At 39.0% G+C, this 27,010-nt stretch overlaps 2 protein-coding genes across 6 annotated transcripts; both read right to left on the bottom strand.

The window, feature by feature from the left end:
• Window positions 1–1,705: 1,705 nt before the first annotated feature.
• LOC135690991 (organic cation transporter protein) lies at window positions 1,706–25,228 on the bottom strand. 5 transcript variants are annotated; one of them, XM_065208699.2, is made up of 11 exons: window positions 25,075–25,223; window positions 18,086–18,159; window positions 11,693–11,806; window positions 9,536–9,918; window positions 9,066–9,169; window positions 8,046–8,369; window positions 7,366–7,587; window positions 6,676–6,810; window positions 4,998–5,095; window positions 4,654–4,762; window positions 1,706–3,470 (listed from the first exon to the last, which is right to left on the bottom strand). In XM_065208699.2, the coding sequence occupies exons 4-11, from the start codon at window positions 9,887–9,889 to the stop codon at window positions 3,194–3,196; spliced, it is 1,623 nt and encodes a 540-aa protein (XP_065064771.1). In that variant the 5' UTR covers window positions 9,890–9,918; window positions 11,693–11,806; window positions 18,086–18,159; window positions 25,075–25,223; the 3' UTR covers window positions 1,706–3,193. The 5 variants fall into 5 exon arrangements, with proteins under 5 accessions (XP_065064771.1, XP_065064773.1, XP_065064772.1 ...); XM_065208701.2 differs by lacking the exon at window positions 11,693–11,806; XM_065208700.2 differs by lacking the exon at window positions 18,086–18,159 and having other exon boundaries at window positions 25,075–25,221.
• On the bottom strand, window positions 12,446–13,150 carry LOC148960344 (uncharacterized). Its single transcript, XM_089115527.1, has one exon. The coding sequence runs from the start codon at window positions 13,148–13,150 to the stop codon at window positions 12,446–12,448; it is 705 nt and encodes a 234-aa protein (XP_088971653.1).
• Window positions 25,229–27,010: the final 1,782 nt, after the last annotated feature.

Here is a 27,010-nt window from a genome sequence, read left to right as displayed (position 1 = left end):
AAAGTAAAATTCAGCCCAATTTCAACTAGCTGAAACAAAAACGTTGATGTTATAATCTATAAAGATGACCATATTACTCTATTTTACAAAGTTTTCTCTTAAAATGCAAAAAATCTAAATACACAAAAACAAAATGCTGGTAGCAAATTAGGCCTAAGGGATTTCTATATTATTTTCAATAAAAGTGCGTTTCTAGTACATTATTCAAGTTGTTCCAACGCTCACTACAGCAGCACAAGAAAAACCTTTTGCCCATTGCACCTTTTTATACGTGAATCAAGGAGGTCGTATTTTGCAAATCTCGTTCAATAGTCAAACTTGGGTTGCCGTATTGTTGATTGTTAACCCTTGCTGTTCTGTTCTTTAGTCTTTGCAGTTTTTTGGGCCACGTTGAGCAAATTTTCCTACAGCAACCTCACACCAAAGCCAAACCAGTTTTCAATTAAACCTCTACTTTTTATAAAGCATTTCTTAGATAAGAAATTTTCTTACGAATTTGAGAAATTGTATAGCTCAAGAAACTTTGAGTTTTATGCTTCCTATTTGATTGCTCCATACTGACAGTCCGTTTTTGTCAATAAAAAATCTAAGATATTCCCATCCATTCATTATCTTCGTCGTCAATTCTTTTAGAAACGCCAATATCACTTGGAAAGCTACATCTGCTTACTTATTACTTATTGCAATTCTTTTTAAACCTGCCTAATAAACTTCAAGAAACCTCTGAAGAAACTGCTGAGAGGAGTAACCGTCTTGATTCAGCAAGGTAACGGAAGTATAGAGTACCGAAGTGATGACGTCATAAAAATCTATTTTCAAAATTTTTTTATTTTGATCCCAGAACCTGGAAGAGCATCGTGAAATACCCCTAAATTTGCAAATTCAGTTTAAGGCATTACAAATTGGCTGAAATATGGCCACATGAGCACAGGCTCTTGCTCTATCAAACCTCTGTAATTTGGTCTTGGTTCATAACTTTATGAACAAGGCCAAATTAACAGTGATCCGTTAGCAAACTTTGAACCTTCCATTGGCCATATCTCGCCCAATTTGGAGCATATCTAACTGATTTTGCATATTGCGAGGTATTTTATGGTGTTCTTTTAGAAAATGTGGTCAAATTTAAGAAATTCTAAAAAAAGATTTTTCATGACGTCACACTTCTGTACTCTATTAACAAGGACTGGTCGATTGAAATCGGAATTTTGAATTAGGAAATGTTTATTATTGCTACCTTTGCTCCTCATTTTATTGATTTAAAATCTCACAAATTCATGCAAAAATAAGATAACTAAACAAAGTTTTATTCAGATATTAAAAATTGGGTGTTGTATCAGCTTCCTGCAATTTGAAGGGTATGGTATGCAACCCTATTTTCTGGGTGTGCATCCCTAGACCCCCTTCGTAGTTTGATTGCAACGATAACTCCGCTAAATAGCCGATTTTTTCTCTGCTCTGATTATCTGGCTGAAAAAGAGAAAAGGTGCTGAAGGGCCGAGATGAATTTTTAGTGTTTATATTGCGCGAGGAGGTACAACAAGATTCACTGCAACGATACAGATATCTTAAAATCCTGTTTTCATTCAAAATGGATCCAAAAAGACCAACAGTATCTCAGCACTTTTCTTGCTTCGAATTTCCATATCTGCTTTGATTCCTTCAGTAAACTAATTTTTTGTTCAGGAACTAATAAAAATAGAACATATTTCTATATCATAGCTGCATCTTTCTTTAAATCAATTTTTACATCAGTCATGATTAACAACGATCTTTTATCAGATAAAAGTTATGCTACTACGCCCAAAATTGAATGTTTAAAACGATAATAAAAAGTAAATATATCCTACCCATCAAATAAAAAACATATTCATTAGTATATCTGTAATGACAAAAAATCAGTTTCGAACAAATTAGGAATGATGATACTTGTTGGGATGATGATACTTGGGGGAAATTAAAAGACAACCCTATAATTTATCCCAAGCATCATTGCTTTATAAAGTATTACTTATCCAACGAACAATAGCATCGATGTGTTTAAGACATTAAATTTTTAAGGAAAAACAACATATTGGCTACGCAATGTCTAAAGCAAAAACGATGATATTGTATCTGATACCATACTTATATTTCAATTTATTTTCATTTGATGATAAGTACAGTTTCCGTCGACAATACAATGTTTAAATCATGAAACAATGAAAAAGCAGCAAGAAATTAATAATCTCTGTTTTTTAAGATAAAAGATACGATACAAGGATAAAGTAATTATAGTGTGAAATGTAAAAAAAATGCCATTTTGCAAAAAGTTGTGTTGACTTATGATTATACTGTCCGGTTCTACAAGCAAAATTACAATCTTTTACACCAAAATTCGGACATGGATCTAACAAAAACTTCTATAACCCCTAATTGGGGAAGATAACAAATACGGCTTAGAGCTAGGGATTCAAAGGGAACTTAAGCATACATAGGTCTTTGATAGAAATAACCTTGAAAGGAAAATAGGCAGTGACACATACACACAATATCTAAGTAACTGATTTGCATCCAAGAAGTAAGTTGTAATGTCTGATAGACTTGAGTTCAAACGCAAGTGGTTTGAGCTATATGCTTAGATTTTCTTTGAAGGTACAATTGCCTCCAGGGAAGGTACAGAAAATACTATTCCCATTTCTTTAGGTTCTTTTTTCATTTAAGACTTTCATGCCTAAGAGATATATTTTTAACGTTACTTTCTGTCCCTGCGAGTACTAAGATTTAGTACAGGTCAGATAGAGAGATTTTCGCCTGTAAATGTCCCAAAAATTTCCCAGCCGAAACAGTATGGTGGAGTGCTGTTATTGATGAATTAGAACGTGCTCCTATCGATTGAAGGCAGGGGTATAGTGCTAGATGGGCTCAGGTCGGCTGAGCCCCCCTTGTTGATGCCAAATATTGACAAAATTCTAATTTTGCTATTGTTTTTCGTAAAATTTTGAGCAAGAGCCCCCTTTTAATTTGAACTACAGCACTAATTCAAGGCATTCAACATTCTAAAAAAATTTATCATGAGACTGTCACCTGACCACTTTGTTACTTATGTTATAAACAAATCAAGGTCTGTATATCGCACAAGGTATTATATTTAAAATGATATGTAGTGCACCTTAAAGGTTAACACATGATCGACACAAGAACCGTGCAACAATCTTCATGCATTTTGGGAGGCAGTTTTCGTAGTGTTATCCAAGATCAAGGCATCCTTGTTCATTTTTGCATCTAACTTGAATAGTTGGTTGACAGTTTCCAATGTCTCGCGATCCTTAGTTTCAGACAGATTCAGAAGCAGAACGGAGCTTAACAGAGACAGTGCACCCATCAGAGAAAACGGTATCGTGACGTGAAAGACTCTCAACCATTTTGCAATCCAGGGAGCAAGTGCCGATCCAACACGAGCGGTTATTTGTAGGAAGCCCATTCCTTCACCCCTGCAATAGAAGACAATATCTCTTTAGAATTACAAATGATGCAGGTCTGACTACTGGTCTTTTGAAGATTGCCTCCCAAACTATTACTTATCTTTTTTGGTGTAAAACGATGGACAATAATGTATGGAATCGACTTAGTGCATTTAATTTGGCCTTTGAGGAGTTCATTGCTTCCACTTTCCAAAAATAATTTTTTTTTGTGATCTCTGTCCATAGATATTTGGAGAAGAAAGGCTCAAAACAGCAGAAATTGGTTGCAAAAAAATTGCCTAGCCTAACTACAGTGATACAGGGCTTATTTCACTTGCTTGACCCGTCTCCTAAGAAAAAAATTATATTCGAAGTTTGTCAGTCATCAAAAATACTTTTGCCACCAAAATGATTTCATCATAACAAACTGATTTCTACAATTTCTTAATAAACTTTATTTATGTTTCAGTTGCATTTGCTGTTATATTTGAAATGAGAGAAACATTCTATCAATGACGAGATTTTCAACTGAATTGCTAAATTAAGGCATATTACATCAATGTGAACATGGATGAAGATTTTGTAGAAACATCTTTTCACGCTCTTGTTTTCTTTAAGCTGCTGAAAAAGTGTCCCCCTGTTGTAGCCAAGAGTTGAAACAAGGCAACTGTAGGGAAAAGCTTAATCAACCTTTGATAGCTATTTCATATCCTTCAGAGAGTTAGGGCAAATATTCAATGCTAATCCAATGTCATTCAAAATTTGTGTCTTGTGCTGGTACATTTATAAGCAATATTGTAAAGCTAGAGTAACTGATGTAGGAAAATCTTGGATTTTTGACCCATTTATTCAAATTATTTCGAATTTCCTTGCCATTCTTTCATCTTTCTTCTTTCTTCTTACAAATGCTCATCTATCTATCTTACAAAAACTCTTCGTTAGAAAATGCCCTTCAGTGTAGAAGCAATGCTAGAGAACGAAGGTTCAAGACGCTAAACCTTACCATACCTTTTATACCTTGGAGACTTGAGGGTTGTTTTACATTTTCAACTGTGGAGGCATTGCCAGATTATTCAAGTTGCATTTTAGTATCTAGAATCTTTATGGAGAAAATAAGCCACGAACCATAGAGCAAGTAGCAAATCGGTTTATTGCTATCTTTGCTAATTGCCCCTCCAAAATACCGTTAAGTAATTTAACAAATTGAACACACCTGATGCTTGTTGGGTACAGTTCCATAGACCAGACGTATATAGAGTTAAACGACCACGTGATCCAAAACTTTCCTAGCAAACCTGCTGTTACTGTAAGGGCCTTCCACTCTTAAATGAAGAATCAAAATGTAAATTATTAAAGACATTTGCAAAGGCTAAGCACAATTTTTGATCATCTGACATTACGTCATGAGAATTTTGCAAGTTTCAGTAACATTTGTAATTACACATATTTTAATAGAAAAACTTTGCTATATGTTTTTATTTGTCAATATCCAATGGTCGTATTTGCTGCGTCGAGTAAAGAAGCAAGTAGTCCATAGCAAACACAAAAACCCCATACTTGTTTGTTTGTTATCTGCACTCAGCAATCCTCCAACAATGCAACAGAATATTCCTGCAAGTGCTAACGAAACGATCACCGATTTCTTTCTTCCAATTCTAAAAAAAATCTTTGCATTTATTTCAATTTTCATCACTAATTGACTAGTTTAGGCTACTGATATAGTTTTCATTTCCTGGATTAGTTGTGAGTTGGTTGACTTGATATTTCTAAAATAAGACCGCATAGAAAAATGTTTGATCATTATTTTTTAAAGCACCTAAGCATTTCAAGGGTACTTTTTGGCTATGCAGTTGGCCAAAAAGAGCAACTGTATGATGCAAGGGGAATTTTAAGCGGGGGCACGTGCTACCTGTGTGGAAATCATGAGTTGTTCTATGAGGGTGCAGAGAAAAGGCCACTCAACAAGCAACTCAAGTTTCACTGAATTTATGTTAATTATCTAGCCAGTCCAGAAAGAAACATTTCCCACGTAGCCTTTTCAGGAACGTTTTTAATTCTTCTCTTCTTTGAGTCCGGCTTCCCCAAACTAAATTCATGGAACCTCTTCTGATGTAGGTTGTCAGTCACACTTGGTAATGGGGGCGCCAACAACTAGGCTCTGGGGGGACAAGGCAAATAAATTAAGGCAACGTTGCCAAAATATTACCCCTCCCCCAACATTTTCTCTTCGAATTTAGACGAAATACAAAATTTATCCTCCTGGAAACTGGGGGGGACGCGTCCCCAGTTCTTGGCCCTTATACTATCAATTACCATACCCATTAGAATCTAACGCATGCCTTCCAATCTCCCCAGTCTCCCCAGTCTCCCCAGTCTCCCCAGTCTCCCCAGTCTCCCCAGTCTCCCCAGTCTCCCCAGTCTCCCCAGTCTCCCCAGTCTCCCCAGTCTCCCCAGTCTCCCCAGTCTCCCCAGTCTCCCCAGTCCCCCCAGTCCCCCAGTCCCCCTAGTCCCCCCAGTCCCCCAGTCCTCCCATTCCCCCCATTCCCCCGTCGCACCGCTACTGCCAGTTGGTGCCTGATTTTTAGAAGAATAACCTCGAGAATGTAAGGAAATGGACGTCAGTCACACTTGGTAATGGGGGCACCAACAAGTAGCCTCTGGGGGACAAGGCAAACAATCTAGGCTACGTTGCCAAAGTATTACCCCTCCCCCAACATTTTCTCATCGAATTTAGACGAAATACAAAATTGATCCTGCCGGAAACTGGGGGACGCGTCCCCAGTTCTTGGCCCTTATACTACCAATTTCCATACCCATTAGAATCTATTGCATGCCTTCCAGTCCCCCCAGTACCCCCCAGTCCCCCAGTCCCCCCAGTCCTCCCAGTCCCCCAGTCCCCCCCAATCCCCCGTGGCACCGCTACTGCCAGTTGGTGCCTGATTTTTAGAAGTATAACGTCGAGAATGTATGGAAATGGATAAAAGGCTTTGAAATATTATTTAGTTTGTAATTGCCCCAACCCATCCTTAAATGTGCGTAGCGATCCTGATGGCGCACATTAGGTCAACTGCGCTTAAATTCTAACTTGAAATATCCATTAGAACCTATCGCTGCTTTGCCATCATACGCTTAAGGTTGTTTCATTCGTTGGGCAAATTACTGCCCTCCTATTTTCTACCCATGATCAAGTGCTAATCTCCTTTCTGATTTTCTCTTCAAGGTAAAGAATACTTACCTGTTCATGCAAAATATTGACAGTATAAGGGCAGGGATCTCAATCAACATTGCCAAAATAAAGTCCCGATACATTTCGCCACTAAGGTCACCAACTCCCAATGACACACCATAGTAAACGGCTGCATTTGCACACCTATGAATATAAAGATAAATGTGTTATTTTTCAGGCGATTTACAAAGTTCGAAACGGGAACATAACATATGATAAAAAATATGCGCTAATATTTTAAATATGTGCAGACTGGAGAATATAAGCCAGACTGGTAAGTACTAGCAAGCCAATGGCGGCGCCAGCCACTAAGCTCTGGGGGGGGGGGGGGGGACAAACCAAAAAAATTTACGCCACGCCCTTTTAACTACCAGAAAACGCCCTTTTACCAACAGGGAACGCCAATTTTATTCGAAGGGAACGCCTAAGACTAACTTTTGTTTGAAAATTGGCATTTTAAAAATCATAGGATTACATCACAAAAAGTACGGTGTCAAAATATTACCCCTACCCTAACATTGAATTTGGACGAAAGACAAAATCGGTTCTGCTGAGAACTGGGGGGAACTTTGGTGTGCCACCAATACTGGGATATTGTAGAAGAGTGGAGAAGTATAGTAGCACAGAGATATGCTAGCCACACTGCAGTTTTCCGGCACACTGGATAAATGCAAAACAGATTTTACTGGAAAGACATACCATGCTACACCTTGAGCAGCAGAAAAACGAAACATCTTCAGGGGCCTAAATAAATCAAGGATTCCGTGCTTTTTCTCATCAACATCTGCCTTTGGTAGTGGCTCAAGCTCTAGTTCGGCTGGGAGAGTCTTTTTGTTTATTTTTGCTGCCTTCTTTAGAATATCAATCACTTCTTTGTGGCGTCCCTGGAAGCGAAGCCAACGCATCGATTCTGGTATGAAACTAAAACAACAACACAACAAACGATGATTGCTATAGAGATGTAAAATAATGACTGCTTCTCTCCAGAAGTGGAACACGATGAACGTTGAACTTTTCAAATTATCAAATTTGTCAACTATTTCTCTGAAGGTCTGTAACATAGAACAAAAAATAATGCTTATGTTTAGAAGTATTACATCAAAACATACGGTTGATTCCGTTTCCCTAGCAAATTAATATGATTAAAACGAACACCAATGGAGTTATTCTTCAAACAGTTATTCTGCATCAGAGTAGCCAAAAGATTCCAAAATTTTCAAACATTCAATATGACCATAAGTCTTGAAACAAGAATATATGGGTTTCTGTATCGAAAACTTTGTAAATAATCTTTACCCTAAAAGCATACATTGATCAAAGATAGACAAGTAGCATAGTCAGAATAGCTAATATCATCAATTTTCTTTAAATTGGCTTACAAGAAGAACACGCAGACAAGCATGTATGGCGCTGAGCAGGCAATTATCAGCGTTTTCCATGTCCTTATGAAATACGCCTTGATGCCAGTTATGACGAGTGACACGGCAAACAGCATCCATAATAAAGTGCCAATCAATGGACGATAAGCTGGGCCAACAAGCTCCAGAGAGACAATGCATGCTCCAATAATTGTCCCAGGCTTGAATACCCCTATTAGCAAACGACAGACTGCAAACACTGCATAGTTTGGTGCAAAAGCACTTAAAAAGCCAACCAGAACGATACCAAACACGGAAACTTTCAGCACCTTAGAGCGGCCATACCTGGAATTTAAGTGAAAAGAAACATACAGAATCGAGTAGTTTCACTAGCAATGGGGTTTCAAAGTGATAACGTCAGAAAACTCTATTTTTAAAGTTTTTGATTTTGACTATACAGCCTTAAACAGCATTATAAGATTCTTATAAATGTGAAAAAACCAGGTGAATGTCTTAATGCATTGCATGAGATATGTCCACATTAAAATTGATTCTTTTCCCATCAAAACACTGCAATTTGGTCTTGGTTCACAACGTAATGGACCAGGCCAGTTCACCAGTAATCCGTTAGCAAACTTGCTATCTTTTACTAGCTATGGCTCCTTATATTTTGGGAATTCTTAACTGATTTTATGCCGTTCTTTCAGCAGATTTTTGATGACATTGCATTTTGATGCTCTATTTGTACAAAAGGATCAAAGCAATTGTTCTCTTCTATTATTAAGCACTTCTGCTAGAAAGCTTCTTAAAACATCACCATTTCGATCCATTCTCGAGTTGCCTCAGCGCCGATACTCATTAATTATTTTGCTCAAATTATTTTGAAATTGCCACATTTGCTTGAAGTGTTATGCATTCAAACTCTGTTTTCCCTACAAAACTGAACAACGTGATAATTTTGCATCTTTGCCACTAACGATAAACTAGTTGCTTCCTCTTTATTACGAAAGATTGAGATTTTTTAATTCTTTTTTCACTTACCTATCTGCGAACCAACCAAAAATGAAAGACCCGATTCCCCAGCCAATAAACAGGAGTGATGTGCTCAGGTAAATCATGTATTCATTATCACAGTAGATGTCAAACTAAAACAAGAAGAGAATAACGATTTTAGATAATGAAACGATCGTAATTGTGACAACTTTACTGCTAACAATCAACTATGCGTCAGAACAACTGGAAAATTTGAATGACTACTAAATCCAGATGATAAAAGTTAAAGTAGGTCTTGTATGCTAGCTATCACACGATGGAGCTCAACCACCCACCCCTCCACCAACCTACATAACCTTGGCAACCGATGCAGGGATTGCTTTCATAATGAAATATTCAAAATGTTCAAGGCTTGGTGTTCAGACTGATTTTTGAAGCCGTAAAGTGATAATTCTATACTTGGCATTGCAAAAAACATGAAAGACCACTTTAAACGATGTCAGGATGTCAAGGTTTACCTGTGTAACAATTGAGTAGTCCTTTGGCTGGGTGAACTGCCAGTCTTTTCTTGGAATTGAACATCTGAATTCATAGTTATCATCTCCACTTTCAAATGTACCATTCAAGCTACAAACTGTACTGTTATGGACACACTTCCAAGCAGGATTCTGCCCAGCAAAGTACATTATAAGAATTGGAAAACCAGAAGCGAGGATCATAGTGGAAAGCATGGACACCATCATGATTTGATATTTACCAAATTCCCCAACATATGGCAGGATTTCGTCGATTGAATTGACCTTCATCATATCTTTCCCCACCTTTTGATCCATCTCTACCTCTTTCTCTTGGAATTTCACTTTATCAGCCATGGTAATAATTGTCACACACAGGAGTATCCCTACAAAGAGGAAAGTTTTCAAAACGTCTCTTGTATACACTTATTCGCAGTTTTTTTTGGTTTGTGATATGGGTACTTTGGGTGCCATTCTGAAGATACTGACCACCGATTCTAAAAGGAGGAGCAAGCGAGAAAACCCTGTAACAAGCGGGAGAACCCAGTAACAACCCAGTACAGGTAGAGCAACCCAGGAACAAATGCATACTGGAAAAACCAGGCCCTGTGACCCTAGGACCCCTAATGACCCCCATGACCTCCATGACCCCAAGGACCATTGACTACGATGAACAAAAAGGACCCTTAACTACTAACAGCCATGCCTTTTAACACATGACGCACACACCAATCCTAATGGGCTAATGGCAATAGACTAATGACACAACGTCAAAAAGCACCATCGATGCAAGCATCGAAAATCACTATATTTAACTGACCAAACAAGAGAAGCAGAAACATTCATCTATCCTTTAAAAAAGTACAGTGCATGAAAAAAGGGAGTGTGTCAGACCAGGGTTTAGAGGGCCTTTAGAGGGAGGGGAGAATTGAATAAATGGACAATGTGGGCAGAGCAGGAAGCAGAGCAGGGTGCAGCTGCAGAGCACTAGAATTCAGGGCAAAATAGAAGTCAAAATATTAAAAGACGTTTATGCAACCCCAAAACAAAGGTCTTCCTTAGCAGACCCATACAGCACACATTGCACGGGTTAATTTCCATGAGGCGAATTTCGCAGCCAAATCGCTATCGAGGGTGCTTAGTTTTGATTTTTGACTTTGAAAACAGTTTTAATTTTACCGCTACGAAAAATTTCGCAATCGGCGCCTAAATGTTTAGTTTTGGGGAAAATCACAATATAATTTCGCAGCAAATTTGCGGTCTGGTGGAAATCAAAAGAGACTTTGGAAACAAACTCGTAGCAAATTCGGTGCGAAATTCACTTAGGCAGACGATTGTTAAATGAGTTTGAGCCAATGTCAGAATGCTTCCAAAGCTTTCTTTAACATGATAGCATTAAAAATCATGGCCTTGTTGGAGCCGCAAATCATGTAGTAGTTGATGGTCCTTTTTGGTTCTTCGTAGTTAAGGGTCCTAGGGGTCATAAGGGTCCTAGGGTCATAGGACCAGTATGCCAGAAACAAGCGGACACAGCTTAGTAACAATCGGAAATGTGAATCAATTGTTTAGTAAATAACTCCATTTTGAGATACTGACACATTTTACTGAGATCTCGGGCGCGAAAAATGACACCAGCCAGGAAGTGTCCCCAGAAAGGGCAAAAAGAGAGTTCAACGAAAATGGAACAGTTTCTTACTGGAAGAAGTACAAAAATTCAGAATCAAATGTGTAAATTAATTACAGGCACCAAAAGAAAATATTTCTGAAAATTTGATGTCAAATTCGTTTAGGGCAACAAAAAGTTCTGGAAAACTATCCGGCCAACATACAATGTCAATGTCAAGTAAAACTATACTCATAGAAAACGATGAAATTCTATCAGACAATGAAATAAAAGGACAAACATTGAATAATTTTTTAGTAAATGTTACTGAAGGCCGTAAATAAAACACACAGCACACCTTATTAAAAATTATTGAAGACCCGAAAAAGTGCCTGGATTAAAACTGCTGCAGTGTGTATGGCATTATCAACAGCATTTGATTACTTACCTCATATACCACTCCTAGCCAATTTCAAATTTTATGGCTTCAGCGACAACGCAATGGAGTTAATGTATAGTTATCTAGATAACAGTGTAAATCAAGGAGAAATAAACACCTATATTAGTGATTGGGTTGAAGCAAAACAGATGGTTCCTCAAGGATCAATGTTAGGCCTGTTGCTGTTCAGCATTGCATAAAGGATAATTTTCTTCATTTGAACACAAGCAACCTATGCAACGATGAAAATGACAATACAATTTTGCTGACAAGTACTGATAAAAGTGAACTAACTGACGACTTGACATCCGTAGCAGCTATACGAAATAAATTGCTTTGTGAAAACTTTAAGGTGCTAGACGTGTAAAGCTACTGCGAGCCTCACAAATAATTATGGACATAAAAGAGAAACGTCAAAGGACTTACGACCTCAGAAAACAACAGCAATTTGGCTTTTTCGTCTTACGTCTTTCTTTGCTTCTAAAAACGTCTACATGCGCGGCATGTCTTCTACTTTCGGCTACAAGAATCGACTGACAACTTGGAAAACATCCTAACTATAAAACGGCGTGACAAGAATACTAACATAAAAATTACTACCAAAAAAGGTAAAGTTAACAGCGCGAAAGGGGTGGTACCAGCGTACACAAGTCTTACGATAACCAAATATGGATAGCACTAGGTAATAGCAATATCAACAAAACAGGCATAAACAAGTCAACAAACAGGACATAAACAAGTTATTTTAACGAGTTAATTGAAACTGGGCAAACCAGAATAACGAGTTTAATAGGGCGCATGATTCGACGAGCGTCTATGTCGCAACATTACCCCCTCCTTTAGAAACGAAGCCTCCTGGCTTAACGAATTGTTATACGGGACGAATCATCTGTGGCGGACAGATATCTTCCGGGCGACTGATCTCAGGTTCTTCAGAAGAAATTTCTGGTTCCTTTTCTTCAACCGAACGAGCGTTTCCGACATCAGGACCGAAACTAGACGACGGCATATCGGATTCCGATAGATCTGGCGACGAATGCTCTATATCTGGCGGAACAATTGGGCGATCGGCTGGATCGTAATACGGTTTCATTCTGTTTGCGTGAACCGGTACTGACACAACACGGTTGTCGAGTGTACGTAAACAAAAATGAACTGGCGACAGCTTCGCGACAATCCGATAAGGACCATGATAGTTGTGGCAGAGCTTTTTCGACAAGCCTGTTTTGGATTTCGGCGTAAATACCCAAACTTTCGAGCCTACGTCATAGTGAACGGGTGCACTGGTTTTATCGTACTGTGCTTTCATGCGTTGTTGAGCAAGCTGCGTATTGCTGGAAATAATCCGTCTGGCTTCTTCAAGATTTTGGACAACGCGAGCCCGATGTTCAGCAACTGAGGCAGAAAGATTCGAGGAAGGCAAGAGCAATGAAACATCGATCGGAAGGCGTGGTTCACGGCCGTACAATAAATAAAATGGTGATTCGCCAGTAGTAGCATTTGGTGAAACACGATAAGCAAAAAGGACCATTGAGATGTGTCTGTCCCAGTCCTTCTGGTTGCTGCTAACGTACATTGATAAGCTTTCCGTTAAGGTGGCATTAAACCGCTCAACCAGGCCATCAGTTTGCGGATGATAGGCAGTCGTATGCTAACGATGTGTATTTATCAGCGTACAAACCTCTTTCACAATGGCGGCAAGAAAGTTAGAGCCTCTGTCGGACAAAAGAGTACGAGGTGAGCCATGACGAGCAAGGATCTCATCGATAAGGAGTTGAGCTATTCGAGCAGCTTCAATAGGCGGTAAAGCAAAAGCCTCAGGCCAACGAGTGTAGTAATCGGAAAAGACAATAATATATCGATTTCCATCGTGAGTGACAGGCAAAGGGCCAAGTATGTCCATAGCGACTTTATCAAAAGCTCCTTCGACTGGTATTGGCAACAGAGGGGCTTTACGCTGACCCCTCGGAATCTTTTTCATGGCACAGTCTACACAGGTTCGACACCAATGCTCCACACCTTTAAACATCCCGTGCCAATAGTATCGACGACGTACGACTTCGTAGGTTTTTTGTGTACCAAAATGGCTGCCTGTTGGTGCATCATGACATGCAGAGAGAATTTCATGTTTCAGGCAAGCGGGAATGACAACTTGAGAACACAACGAGTGAATATTACGTTTTCCTGGTGACCACAGATGGCATAGTATCCCATTGCTGTCCAAATATTAAGAGTCGATTTGGAGGAGCAAGGAACGAGCTTGGTTATCTTCTATTGGCAGCACACTAGTTTCCAGATACCGGATGATTGAGGAGAGATCTGGATCTTGTCTTTGCAAGGTATGCAGTGAAGAGGCTTCAGTGCAAGGAAGGTCAACAGCCACAACTGGAGGACTGAAGTGAGGTTTAGAAGAGGAAGCAGGCTGATCAGAATATGAGCGTCGAGATAATGCATCTGCGTTACCATTGGAACTGCCTGCACGATGAATTATTTCAAAGTCATACTGTTGCAGTTGCAAAGACCATCGTGCTAGTCTACCTGTAGGATCTTTAATACGCATTAGCCAAGAAAGACTTCCATGGTCAGTGTGGATAAAGAATTTTCCACCAGCAAGGTAAGTTTGATAATGTTTTACACCATCAACAACGGCCAAGGCTTCCCTTTCAGTTGTACTGTAGTTCACTTCTGCTGGATTAAGCCCTCTACCACCATATGCAAGAACAACTTCCCTGCCTTCGATAACTTGTCCCAAAATATAGCGTAATGCAGTTTGGCTAGCGTCAGTATATAAATGGAACGATTTAGTAAAGTCTGGATAGGCAAGGATAGGTGCAGAACACAAACGTTGCTTGAGGAGGTGAAAAGCATTCTCACAAGCTGACGACCAAACAAATGGGATTCCTTTGCGTGTCAGCATATTTAAAGGCGAGGCAATTTTAGCAAAACCCTGAACGAAACGTCGATAATAGTTTGCCAAACCAAGAAAACTACGTATGTCCTTCACACATGTGGGAGTCGGATATGACTTGACCGCATCAATCTTGGCTGGATCAGGAGACACTCCCTCTGCAGAAACGACAAAACCCAAGAAATTGACCAAAGTCTTGGCAAAATGGCATTTAGACGGCTTTAATTTCAGATTAGCCATACGAAGTCTATCAAGCACCAATTGCAAGCGAGCAAGATGTTCTTCGAAAGAAGAGGCGAAAACAATTACGTCATAGATGTAAACGAGGCACAGTTTCCACTCGAGGCCATGCAGCACTCGAGACATCAATCGCTAAAAGCATGGAGGAGCATTACATAACCCAAAGCTCATAACTTCATAGGAGTAGACCCCGGCATGAGTGGCAAAGGCTGTTTTATCTTTTGAGTCTGGGTGCATAGCTACCTGGTGGTACCCTGACTGAAGATCAAGTGTTGTAAAGTATAGTGAGCCTGCAAGTGAGTCAAGAGCATCATCAGTACGTGGTAAATGGTAGCTGTCCTTTCGAGTGACCGCATTCAGTTTGCGATAGTCAATGCAGAATCTTGTTGTTCCATCCTTTTTCTTAACAAGCACCACGGGAGAACTCCATGGGCTGGAAGAGACTGTAATTATTTCCTGAGCAAGCTAGTCAGAGATATGTTTCTCAATCTCCTTACGCTGAGACTGCGAAGCACGATAGGGAGCCTGTTTTATGGGCCTGGCATCCCCGGTATCAATGGTATGTTCTACAATGAATGTACGACCAAGATCAAGATTAGAGGAAGCAAAGATGTCCGAGTAACGTAGCAAAAGATTAGCTAATTGTTCGTTTTCAGCAGCAGAAAGGTGTGGATTTGGAAAAGAGTCAAAACAAGAAAGAAAGTCTTTCGTATCTACGAAGGCTGAAGGAAAAGAGTTCTCAAACTCTTTGTTTTCAGATTCCAGAGAACAAATGACATCTTCAGGACAGCTTTCAGCAAAATGGCCAATGGTGGTACCCTTGTGCAGCAGCACTGGTTCCATGGTGGGATTCAGAAGGCGACACGAAACCTTTCCGTCATCGTTGGAATTAACAACCGAAGCAGCGACAAATAAGCGATAGCGACTAGAAAGTTTAGGAACTGGCTCTAAAAGACCAACAACAGGAGAAGATGGGCGCCAGTGAAATAGGCAGGAATAACAGCTTCACTGTGAGCATCAATGACAAACGTATGAGCAGCTCGAATATTAGTCTGAAAAGGTGGTGTATTTCCATCAGCAAAGAAAATTTTATTATCGCCAGAAAAAGTGACCAAATGTCCACGCACATCAATAACTGCGCTAAATTGATGCAAAAAGTCGCGTCCAAGAACAATATTATACGATAAACCGGAAACAATTGAGGCAGCGCACGAATATTCTGATTGGCCAATCATTATAGGAAACGACACTAACCCTTTTACGGGTACACTACAGTCGTTTGCAGTTTTTACACTTTCCAAACTGTTATTTTGTTTAATAGCAAAATATGAGCTCATAACTGTTTTATAAAAATCTTCACTGATGACTGTAACGGCAGCACCCGTGTCCAGCAGCAATTTAAATGGCTGCTTCAAAACAATTCCCCATATCAGAACATTTTCTGGGCTTGAAATAAACAGTTTTTCATCTGCAGCAATAGCTGGAACGATGTTCTCTACCGTTTTGGACTCTAGAGTGTAATTTTCTGCGAAACTGTCCTTACGACTTTCATGTTTTGGCAAATAATGTGTCATTTTTGGCTGCACAGAATCATTAGAATCAATAGTTTTTGAAGAGAAACTTTGTATTCCAGAATTAGTTTGTGGTCCGGGGTCATAAGGGTATGCGTACACGACTCCGGCCTTCAGTTCCCCCACTGTGAAGGCCTTTGTCCGTTTAAATTTTGATCCCCTTGATAGGACGCCCTGTTGTGATACCCAAATTGCTGTCTGCGTTGCGGAGGAGCGTAAATGGCATTTGACTGGTTAGCAGGAACCCAACTTGGTTGTGGGCGTTCATTACAGTATTTGGCAACGTGGCCGACCCGGTGACAAACAATGCAAATTGGTTGACCATCGGTCGTCCGCAAATTTCTGCCACGTGCTGCTCGAGCTCCCCCCTTTTGGAAATATTGGTTTTTCCCTTTTAAAAGTTGCTGGATATTTTGAAAATCCGTGTTGATGGCAGCAATGATTTCTTCCTTCATATTTAATGCACTTGAACCAGTATTAGACAAGGGGGTTTGGATGAAACCCGAGGAAATACTATCAACGTTTGGCCTAGGAGCCTGAATTTGACCTTTTTTCTGGGCGGCAAGAGAAACCAAAAGATTTACATTGTTTTCTAACTCTTTTAGCCTTTGTTCCTGCAGAACCGATTGTGTTCCTGAAAACGGGGAACTTGACGTTTTAGAGACTGCTTCTCTCAATCGGGCAAGGTTTTCCGCCTCAGCAAATGATTTTGGCTGGCTCAAGATCACATGATTTTTAATGTCTTCACACAGACCATTAATAAAGGCATTCATCAAATCTTTGTCTGACAGACCGAGCCGTTGACATTTCCTAATAACGTCTTCCGTGTATAAAGACAATGGCTCGCTAGGACCTTGTTTTCTTGCAAACAGTTCTTGACGAAAAAGAAACTCTAGCGACTGTGAACCAAAGCGTTCTTTTAGTCCCTGGGTAAGAGTTCTAAAATCACCAACAGTTTCGGGGGGCATGGTATCGTACCAAGCTTTTGCGGGTTCCCCTAAAGAGAGTGGCAAGGCATTTAATCTTTTAGCTTGTGACCAATTATGAAATTTTGCGAGTGTTTCGAAACGAGAGAGCCATTCGTTAATATCTTCGTTTGGTAAACCATTAAATGAGCGAAGCTGGAAAAGACCTGACTGAGTATTGCCCTCTAAAGCAGCCTGAACGGCAGTTAATTGATTCTGTATCTCACTAACTACCTCTTCCATTTTTGTTTAAGTTCGTTTACGCTAACAACAAAGTTAATATACCGAGCAGCAAATTAATCCTATCAGCAATTGAAATCAAATAGGCAATTGACCTGGCTAACCATACGAATAAAACAAACAACAGCAAAAAGTGATATGGCGATATTGGCGTTCAGTAAAACTACGTGAAAGCCAGTGTTCTGTTATTATCCAAAAATGCACAGAATAAATGTTCTTGTCATTGAATTGTACACGTTGAATAAATACGGCAAGCAAAGGCTTGTTAAAATAATCAAAGCAAAGAAAACCAGAGTTCGAGTTAATCGCTACGTAAAACAGAGTCTTGATATCGCTTTAATTACTTCCACAGAAATGCTGGTCTTCTAACCATTGAATCACCGAGGCGAGTACTTGACGGTAAATATCAATACTATGCACATCAAAATTCAGCAAATTCATACACGATGAAAGTTCAGCAAAAGTTAAAATATAACAAAGTGAAAAATTATTTCTTCTTTGCAATCCCGGGTCACGGCACCAATGTAAAGCTACTGCGAGCCTCACAAATAATTATGGACATAAAAGAGAAACGTCAAAGGACTTACGGCCTCAGAAAACAACAGCAATTTGGCTTTTTCATCTTACGTCTTTATTTGCGCGGCGTGTCTTCTACTTCCGGCTACAAGAATCGACTGACAACTTGGAAAACATCCTAACTATAAAACGGCGTGACAAAAATACTAACATAAAAATTACTACCAAAAAAGGTAAAGTTAACAGCGCAAAGGGGTGGTACCAGCGTACACAAGTCTTACGATAATCAAATATGGATAGCACTAGGTAATAGCAATATCAACAAAACAGGCATAAACAAGTCAACAAACAGGACATAAACAAGTTATTTTAACGAGTTACTTGAAACTGGGCAAACCAGAATAACGAGTTTAATAGGGCGCATGATTCGACGAGCGTCTATGTCGCAACAGACGGAAGAAACAGGGGCGTAACTTGGCCAATAGTTTTGGGGGGGGTGAAAAGGGTTTCTGCCCTGCAAAAATGAGTGGTGCCCTGCAGACCTCGTAGCAACGGTTTGTCTATAGGTTACTAGTGAAAGCTTTACCAGTGTACACTGGTCTTTACCATGGACAAACTTCTAAGCAATAAAAACAAACTTGAAACTTCATTGCCTATGAAATTTTTATTTCTCTACGTGAGCGTAAATTTTTTTTTAAATTCACTTCATTTAACGTTGGTTTGCAAAATTAAGCTAATAAACAGCTAATTGGGGGGGGGGGAGGTACATGATGTAGACAGCGCAACGAAATTTAGCCCAGTGGAGCTAAGAGTCGAGTTTAGTGAGGTAGGAGGACCCACCATGGTTGGGTCCGACGTGAAGAAATTTTTTGAAATTATATGTTGTAAAAGGGCTAAAAAGCATCTTTCAGACAAAAATTTACCAAATTACTATTGTGCTAAAAGAAGTGATAGTTTATTGAAAATATTATTGTTTATTGGGAAAAATAGGGAGGGGGATGTCATGCTAAAACTCTAGTGTTAGACGTTGGGGAAGGAAAGAAACGGCAACCTTTCGTTTCAGATTGCACTTAGTTGTGAATGACAGAAGGAAGATGTTGTTTTGATTGGGAGAATTTTTTTTCCTGAACAGAAATGTGCAGTTTCTTGTATCAAGAAGGCCATGTTTACACATCCAAAATTAAAACATTGCAATGATACAGAAAATGATTTACTGAATTAATGCAAATAAAAGAAAAATAATAAAAATATACGTGAAAAAGTTAGCAATTAGATGAAACGGTATCTTAACGATTTATTATGTTTTTTAGTTCATGCACTGTTAAAAAGTAATAGAAAAAATGATAAAAAAAATTTCTATCTTGACCAAAGTGAGGGACTTCAGCCCTTTATTCCCCCCCCCCCAGTGAAGCCGTGCTTGTCATGAAAATAATTTACAACTTAAATTAATTTGCATGACTCAACCTTGCCCTCATAAACATACGCATCAATCATTGCATCCATTGGCTATGACTTTCGGTAAAAAATGCTTTCGCTTTGCAAATAACGGAGCTTTTCCTTACATAACTGTTCCGTTCTCTAAAATGCAATGTCAGGAAGGGAGGTTCATAACAAATACGATATTTCCATTTCAAAATTCCTAAACGGCTTTTTACGAACTTCAGAGGTGGCATTTCTGCGTGGCAATAAAGCTCTTCTTGGCGCCCTGCGAAATCTTCGATTGCCCTGCGAAATCGACTATTTTTTGGATTGGGGGGGTGTCACACCCCCCCACACCCCCCCGGTAGTTTCGCCCCTGGGAAGAAAAATTCTTTGTCTTCATGGAAGAGAAATTTTGATTCTTCTCATCTGATTTGTTGATTTGAGTTACCTAGTCAGGTTTTGAAACTCTCTGATACAGCTTAGATGGTATTTTCTTCAATTTTCAGACATTGCTGACCTATAAACCTATTTTGCCTCTTTTTAATAGTCACGTCAGAGGCGTTCTTATTTCTATATTTCATTTCATCAATTGGACTATTGATTGATTTTTTCTCGTCTCACTCTCACTTTGTCTAGGGTGTCGTCTGTGATTTATTCTATGAATCTCAGTTTCTCTTACAGATTGCTCCTGTCTGATTTAGATCAGCATTTCTCTTTAATTTTTGTAATTGCAGAACTGTTTTCTCTTTATTCTACCGCAGCAGTGATTAAAAAGTGTTTGCGATTGTGATTGGATAATTCTAATACAAAGCTTCACAGTCAAATACTCTTTTTTAGATCAGTGGTCCAGACCGATAATATAGAAGCACCGAAGGCGCTAGATGTCTGACTGGGCATAATAGACCGATTCCATTATTACGTCACAGGTGTCGCCACACGCAATGCATTCTGGTAGTTGTAGTTACGCGCACCGTTGCTATCCATCTTGCTCACTTTCTTTCTCACTGCTTAGCCACGTTATCAAAGTATTTATGTCGAAATCATGAACAGAAATATTGAAACCCACGCATATTTTATGGAAAAGGACATCCCTAGTTTTTTCAAAACATTTGCCCGGGGACCAATCCTACTAGCAGTGCTGTCGATGGAACGACACCAGAAGATGAGGGAAACTAATTGATGTGGATGAATTTGAAGAAGTTGGGTTAGATGTCAACAAATTTTCAGATGATAAAGATGGTTGGACGAAGACGTTGGAGAACCTTCCAAACTTTGACAGCCAGAGACTTCATGAAAATTTGATAACCAAATCAAATACTATGCCGAAGGGTGGAAGTGTCCCGAAAGCATTCTGTAACGAAAACATAGTTATTGGCTATAGAAAGAAGGCTACGTCCGAGGTATTTTTGTAAAACCCAGAGTTATAACAGCCAAAACTGTTTATTTCTGGAAGACAAGAGTTCATGCATCCATGAAAAATGTGAGATACATTTTTTACGTCCACCTGTATCAAGCAACTGGTGAAAAATCTGATGCAAAATGCAATTGCAAGACTGGTCAGGGAGGATGCTGTTAGCATGTTGCTACCCTTTTATATTATTTGATCGATCTGGTCAATATGAACATGCTTACCAGAAGACCAGACCAAAATACAAGAAGACGGAGATGGTGGCATGAAATTGAGCCTGGGAGGGGGCTAAGAATGAAGTTTAGTGGTATACGAGGACCCACCGGTTGGGTCCGATGCGCAAGAAAATTTTTGAAATTAAGCCTTCTAGAATGGCTAAAAATGAATCTCCCAGACAAAAATGGTGCAAATAATGGAAGGCAAGTAATGGAAGTTAACCTTATTAAGTTGATAAATAGATCAAGTAAAGTCAAACATTTTATTAACAGTTTGTTTTCTTTTTATTTCATGCTCTGATTCAAAAATAATTAAAAAAAGCGGTCAAAAAATTTTATTTTTTAAAAATGGGTGGAGGGGCTCCAGCCAGTGGCGCCGTGTCTGGCCTGGAAGATTTGACATGTACCCAGCTTGAGCAAAGATGAAATATTTCTCCAGCAGGACACCAGCCATTAAAAGGTTTCAAGTACAACAACCTTGTCTTTGATTAGACTGCTGAAGGCAAACAAAGGAAAAGAACTGTTGTCAGTGGAGTAAGGGAAAATTGTTGGAATCATTGTCAAAATCTTCTCTAAATTCAGGAAAAAGCTTTAAAGGACTTCTGTTTCTTGAGCGTAGAGTTGCCCTATCCTTCAAGGGCTTCGTGTTTCCATTTTTCAGAACAAAGTTTGGTACATTTATTATGTACGTCTTACGTCCACCAATGAAATGCAAAGAGCGGGGTTTGCATGTTGTGTGCTAGATTTCCACCTATGTGCTGCAGTGGGGTTGAAATCCTTCCTTGAGATCAAAGATTTTTTCCTTACTTTTAACATAAGGAATAGTTTCAAAGGATAAACCCGATTCACACGACTGTTGCTTAAGCATTCTGGCACAACATGTAAACCCTCCTTTGCCACTGTTTCGTTTTTAGGCCCGCTCTCTGTATCAATAAGCCTAACAACGTTCCAATGTCGCTCCATTGAAAGCACTGATAGTATGACGATTTCCCTTGTAAAAGTCTTGAAAAAAACTATAGATGTCCTTTTCAAAAAAATCTCCGTGAGTTTCAATATTTCCGTTCATGATTTTGACATAAATACTTTGATAACGTGGCTAAGCAGTGAGAAAGAAAGTGAACAAGATGAATAGCAACGGTGCGTGTAACTACAACTACCAGAATGCATTGCGTGTGGTGAAACCTGTGACGTAATAATGGGGCGAGGCAAGTCACTCAAGCGGAGATATTGGCAAAAAGACGATCACGCATATGGGCTCAGTACGAGTAACTGCAAGGCGGACGAAGGAAAACCAATATTTTCAAAAATCTGCATAAAATTGAAAGTTGGGCTATGCTGTATCAGCTGGTTTTTCTTCGTCCGCCCTGCAATTTCCCGTACTGTGCCCTTATGCGGGATCGTCATTTTGCCAGTATTTCCGTTTGAATGACTTTACCTTAGCTGAATCACAGAATATCTATTCTGTGCCTGAATACAGCAAGTTACATATCAAGCGCCAGACCTATTGGGGTCTTTAGTTGTTTCGTCCAATTGAGCTGAATTCATGTCTGCTATTTTCAGTTGGTAATCACTGTTGCAAAACGCTCCTTGTGCAGCCTGTGCTCAAGACTTCTACATTCAAGTTTGTGATCTGGAACACAGGCTTTCCTTGTCTTGTTGTCATATTTTTACGCCATCTTTTCACTCTTTAATGAATATCAGAGCCGCCGAGAGGGGGTCGGGGGGCAAATTGCCCCAGGGCCTCGAGGTCTAGGGGGCCTCAAAAAGTAATTAATTCCATTTTAAGAATGGAATCAATCAAACGTAGCAAAATCATGCCTAAAAAATTAGAAAGATTTAAATGACTGCAATATTGCAAGAAATGTTTTGTCTGAATCTGACCTTGCAAACGTTAGTGTTCGCATCAGTGGCGGAAATTGTGGGGGTGTGGGGGGGGGGGGGCAACCACCCCAAGGTTTTGCTAAATTGTCGGTTTTGTAGGTGTCATTTGTCGTTTTGTCATTTGTCGGCAAATTTGCTTGCTTTTATGGGCAATGCCCCCCCTCACTTGTAAAATGAATTTCCGCGACTGGTTCGCATCGTAGGTTCAGAGGTGCCGCTGAATATCAGTATGGTGTTTGAAAATTTTTTGGCGATTGCGCTTTATTGTTTTTATTCTTAGATTTACTAAGCTAGATTATCACAAAATGATTCTACGTTAACTGAATATAATTGAACATAAAACATGAAAAACAAACATGAACATAAAGTAGTTTCAAAATTAGAAAACGTCACTAAAGCATTTTTCCTAAAGAGAACAGCTGGAAAGAACCCAGTCTGGGTTTCAGAGCCATATGCTCTCAAATACGTAAATTAACGGATGTCAGTATTACTCGCAAATACATGCAAGAATAGTTATCATAAAAACTTCAGAGGTATATGTTAGGAATCAAAACAATGATTGAAATATATGAAATATTGAGAGATATACAGTTTCCAATGAAAGCTGAAGAAGGAAAAAGATGTATAAGAGGAAGAAGAAAGGAAAAGTAAAATATAGAGGACCAAAACGATAATTTCGATATTAATAACTTCCAAAATGACTTTTTAATCGATTCGAAAAAGTGTTTTCACTGGGGCATGCATAAAGGTAAGAAGGTATTTCATTCCAGATTTCATCTCAGCAGGTGGTGGAAAAGTTTTGCTAGCCAGGATCCATTGTTTTAAAAGAATGTGATCTTGTCTAGAACGAGCCAAAGATAATCGATTTGATGGATGCTTTACACTCTTTTTTATATTTGCTCCAACGCAATATTGAATAGTATATACTCCTAAGTAGTAGCAGTTCTTTTTGACTGTAACCCTTTTGTTCATTTTCTAGGTGCTTTTCTCGACGTTTCATTATCCCAAAGCTAATTTTATCTATTTTTATAGCTATTGATATCTTCTCTGAACCAGACTGTTTATAAAACTTCAGTAGAAATAAGCAAGTACTTTCTAAAGGGGGCGTTTTCCTGGCGTTCTAGAGGGTGTGGCCTTAAACAATTTACGGTCACGCCCTTTTCAGCCCTCTCATATTTAGACTGGCGCGCGGTCCCTTCCTTTTCTAATAAACCCTCTCTCTCTTTAAGCCTCCCCACTAGGACTGAAAAAATAAATAAGCTCCATCGGGGTTTAACAGAGCTATTGCGACAATTCTCTGTTCAATTGGTTGAAGAAACAATATCCTTTGTTTTTGTAGTTGTTTTTGTAGTAAGTGTAAGACAACCCAGGCTTCCCATAGTGCAGACATGTTTATGCTTGAATAATTTTGTGGACGTTTGAAGAGTGGTATGATAGTTCTAGCTCGATATCGTATTCCGTATGAGTGGACTGGAATATGTTTGCGTTGACTTTCCATGTTTCAATTAACGATGAATTTTCGTTTACTTACACGGTTATTCATATAAATGATGCAGTTTCACGAAGGCCTATTGGTGCAATTTCAACCCTATAAATAACCCACTCTATCTGCGGCGTTAGATGTGATCTGCGGCGTTAGATGTGATCTGCGGCGTTAAATGTGATCTGTGGCGTTAGAAGTGACTGTCCCAGAAATCTTCATGAAAGCAACTGATAATAAAATCGTTGATTGTGGTGCCGATAAACATCCGATAAAGCAGGCTTCAAATGCAGCGAGCCGAAATGGGAGTGATGTTCTCTTTCATTTACTTACATGCAATGATCTTCTATATTATGTAATTTTACAAGATGGCACAAATAAGAGGACCACAACGATTTTAAATAAGCCACAGGCGACCGCGAGACGACATAACTTATTTTTTCATTCTCACTCTAATGTTTTTCAAGTCTCTGCATGCTTAATGCAAATTCTTTGAGCACTGCCTTGATATGAGCACATTGCGCTGGGAATGAAACCAAGCAAAACAACTTGAAAATCATGATTGGATAGAGATTTGAGTATGTGTTAAGACAGATGCATGAATTCACCCATCATGCAACCTACGCAACATTACAAATTCAGTGTTTTACTTACCTTGCGTTTTCTCTAGCCAACATACGCTCTAACAGCACAAACTAACCAGTCGTTATTATAAAACCTATCACGCATCCGTTCGTTGTGTAATTCTCTTAGACTGGATTAATAATCCGTATCTTGTTACTGTGGCATTCAAAACAAAAGAGATTACAGACTTTTCAATTTCAATAAAACCAAAGTAAAAACGGATCCTGGAAGCCTGGGTACTAAATTATCTGAGGCGTCCTCCTCCTCGCTTTTCAAATGAGGAAGGCGACTAGAAATTGGCGCCGGAATCGATTTTATGTAGTAACATGTTTGATTCAGAACACATTGCAACAAACAAGCCCTTTTTATATTGAGGTCCTAAATCATTGCATAGTTTTTACTGTTCGTGTTAAAGAAATTGTTTTCTTTTTTACACTGGGGTATTTTCCGTACATATGAAAGTTAAGCACTCTTCCCTCTTAGATAAAACAAGAACCTTCTGGTCAACTTACACAAAGTGTTGCTACAAGACAAACAGCCAACGGCCTACTCCGTACACTCAATTTTTACATAACAAACCGTATATAAGAACCAAGCTCTAATATGACCAAAAATATAAGAAACCATAAAAACGCAAAAAATTGCGTTAATATCCTCCTTTTAGATCCTTTGACCATTAGACCCCTCTTTTGTTCAACTGACATAGTTAAATGGAAAGACGAGCTCCTTTTGACTTTTGTGTTTCTAATGTTTCCTTTTTGAGTTTCTTAAAAGTAGCTCTCTAGCTTTATCCATTTCCAAGGACTTAAAGAAGTTTTTAAAGTCAACAAACAAAGTAAGCTCCTGTGATGAACAATATCAACTGCGAAGGAGAATTTCCTTAGTATGTCTTCAGCAACAAAATCATTAGTGAAAGGTCCGATCAAGTCCCCGGTGGGCACAGTCAGTTGGTTCAATGTATATCGTGTGTGTTCTTGAAAGTAAAAGCTGGACCCCTATCTCTGATTCTGAGTTGAGTAAAATGTACCCTATTCTGTGCCTTTGACGAAATTGTGTAACTCTTTTCACTAAGAATATTCAAGGAATTTTATTGAGGAGGAACTTTTGTTAAAAACAAATTTAGTGAACTCTGCTTTTCACTGAGCTTGTTAGAGCCATTCTTTTTCTTAAACTTGTGTCTAGGCAAGTTAAAAAGCAGAGTTCACTAAATTTGATTTTAACAACAATCCCTTATGGTTTTTGACATATATATTAACAAAATCAGACATCTGTAAAACTATAGCTGCGACATATTGCTTACTTCACAACATTGTGTTCAATGTTTTTTATGCAGAAATGAAAAAGTTGTGTCCAAGCAATGAGTACATGCTAACAAAGACTTAAACAAAGACTTGAATTTCTTATCTAGGATTAGAACAATATACAAGACTAGACATACTGCAAAATTTGTTGTACTTCAATATGCCATTGATTTACCTAAAAAAGTATCTACAACATCATATCAGTAAATTCCTGCCCTTTTTGTGCTTCCTCTGACTGATTAAGAATGCAACCCAATTTTCAAGATTCTATGTCCCAGAATTCTAGCTTTTTTCAAATTTTCAAATGTTATACGTTTGACCAACTGACTGAGCCGCCCGGGATCAATTTTTAAGGAGAGTTAAAAACTTGATTCGGTAATAAGACTGATGAGATAAACCTAATCAATGTCACAAATTGAATTTGCTATGGCAGTGAAGAATGTGCCCGCACCTTCAGCCGATTGTGTGAAGACGACTTAACCATAAAATTTGTAGCTTTTGAAAAATATTCCATGAAGGCGAACAAATTTGTGTTTAAGTGGGGATGGGAGGATGCGAATACCAAGGGGGCCTAATTGTTTAAATATATAAATAAGAAAATTAAAATCATTATTTGAATGGGGCTGAAACTTTGTTTAGGAAGAGGTAGGGACTGGAACTCGCTT

Source organism: Rhopilema esculentum, chromosome 4, assembly GCF_057945365.1.
Source record: "Rhopilema esculentum isolate cy_ngs chromosome 4, ASM5794536v1, whole genome shotgun sequence".
Lineage (NCBI taxonomy): Eukaryota > Metazoa > Cnidaria > Scyphozoa > Rhizostomeae > Rhizostomatidae > Rhopilema > Rhopilema esculentum.
Note: the sequence above shows the minus strand (reverse complement) of the source record. Positions and strands in the feature narration are given on the sequence as shown.

Bases quoted from the DNA above. Each gene is read 5' to 3' on its own strand.
- LOC135690991 (XM_065208698.1), bottom strand. From the start codon at position 9,889: ATGGCTGATAAAGTGAAATTCCAAGAGAAAGAGGTAGAGATGGATCAA. The intron at 8,370-9,065 runs GTAAGTGAAAAA...CTTAAATTCCAG, and splicing joins TTTGGTTGGTTCGCAGATAG to GTATGGCCGCTCTAAGGTGC. The intron at 3,471-4,653 runs GTGTGTTCAATT...CTTCTATTGCAG, and splicing joins CTGTACCCAACAAGCATCAG to GGGTGAAGGAATGGGCTTCC.
- LOC148960344 (XM_089115527.1), bottom strand. From the start codon at position 13,150: ATGTACGTTAGCAGCAACCAGAAGGACTGGGACAGACACATCTCAATG.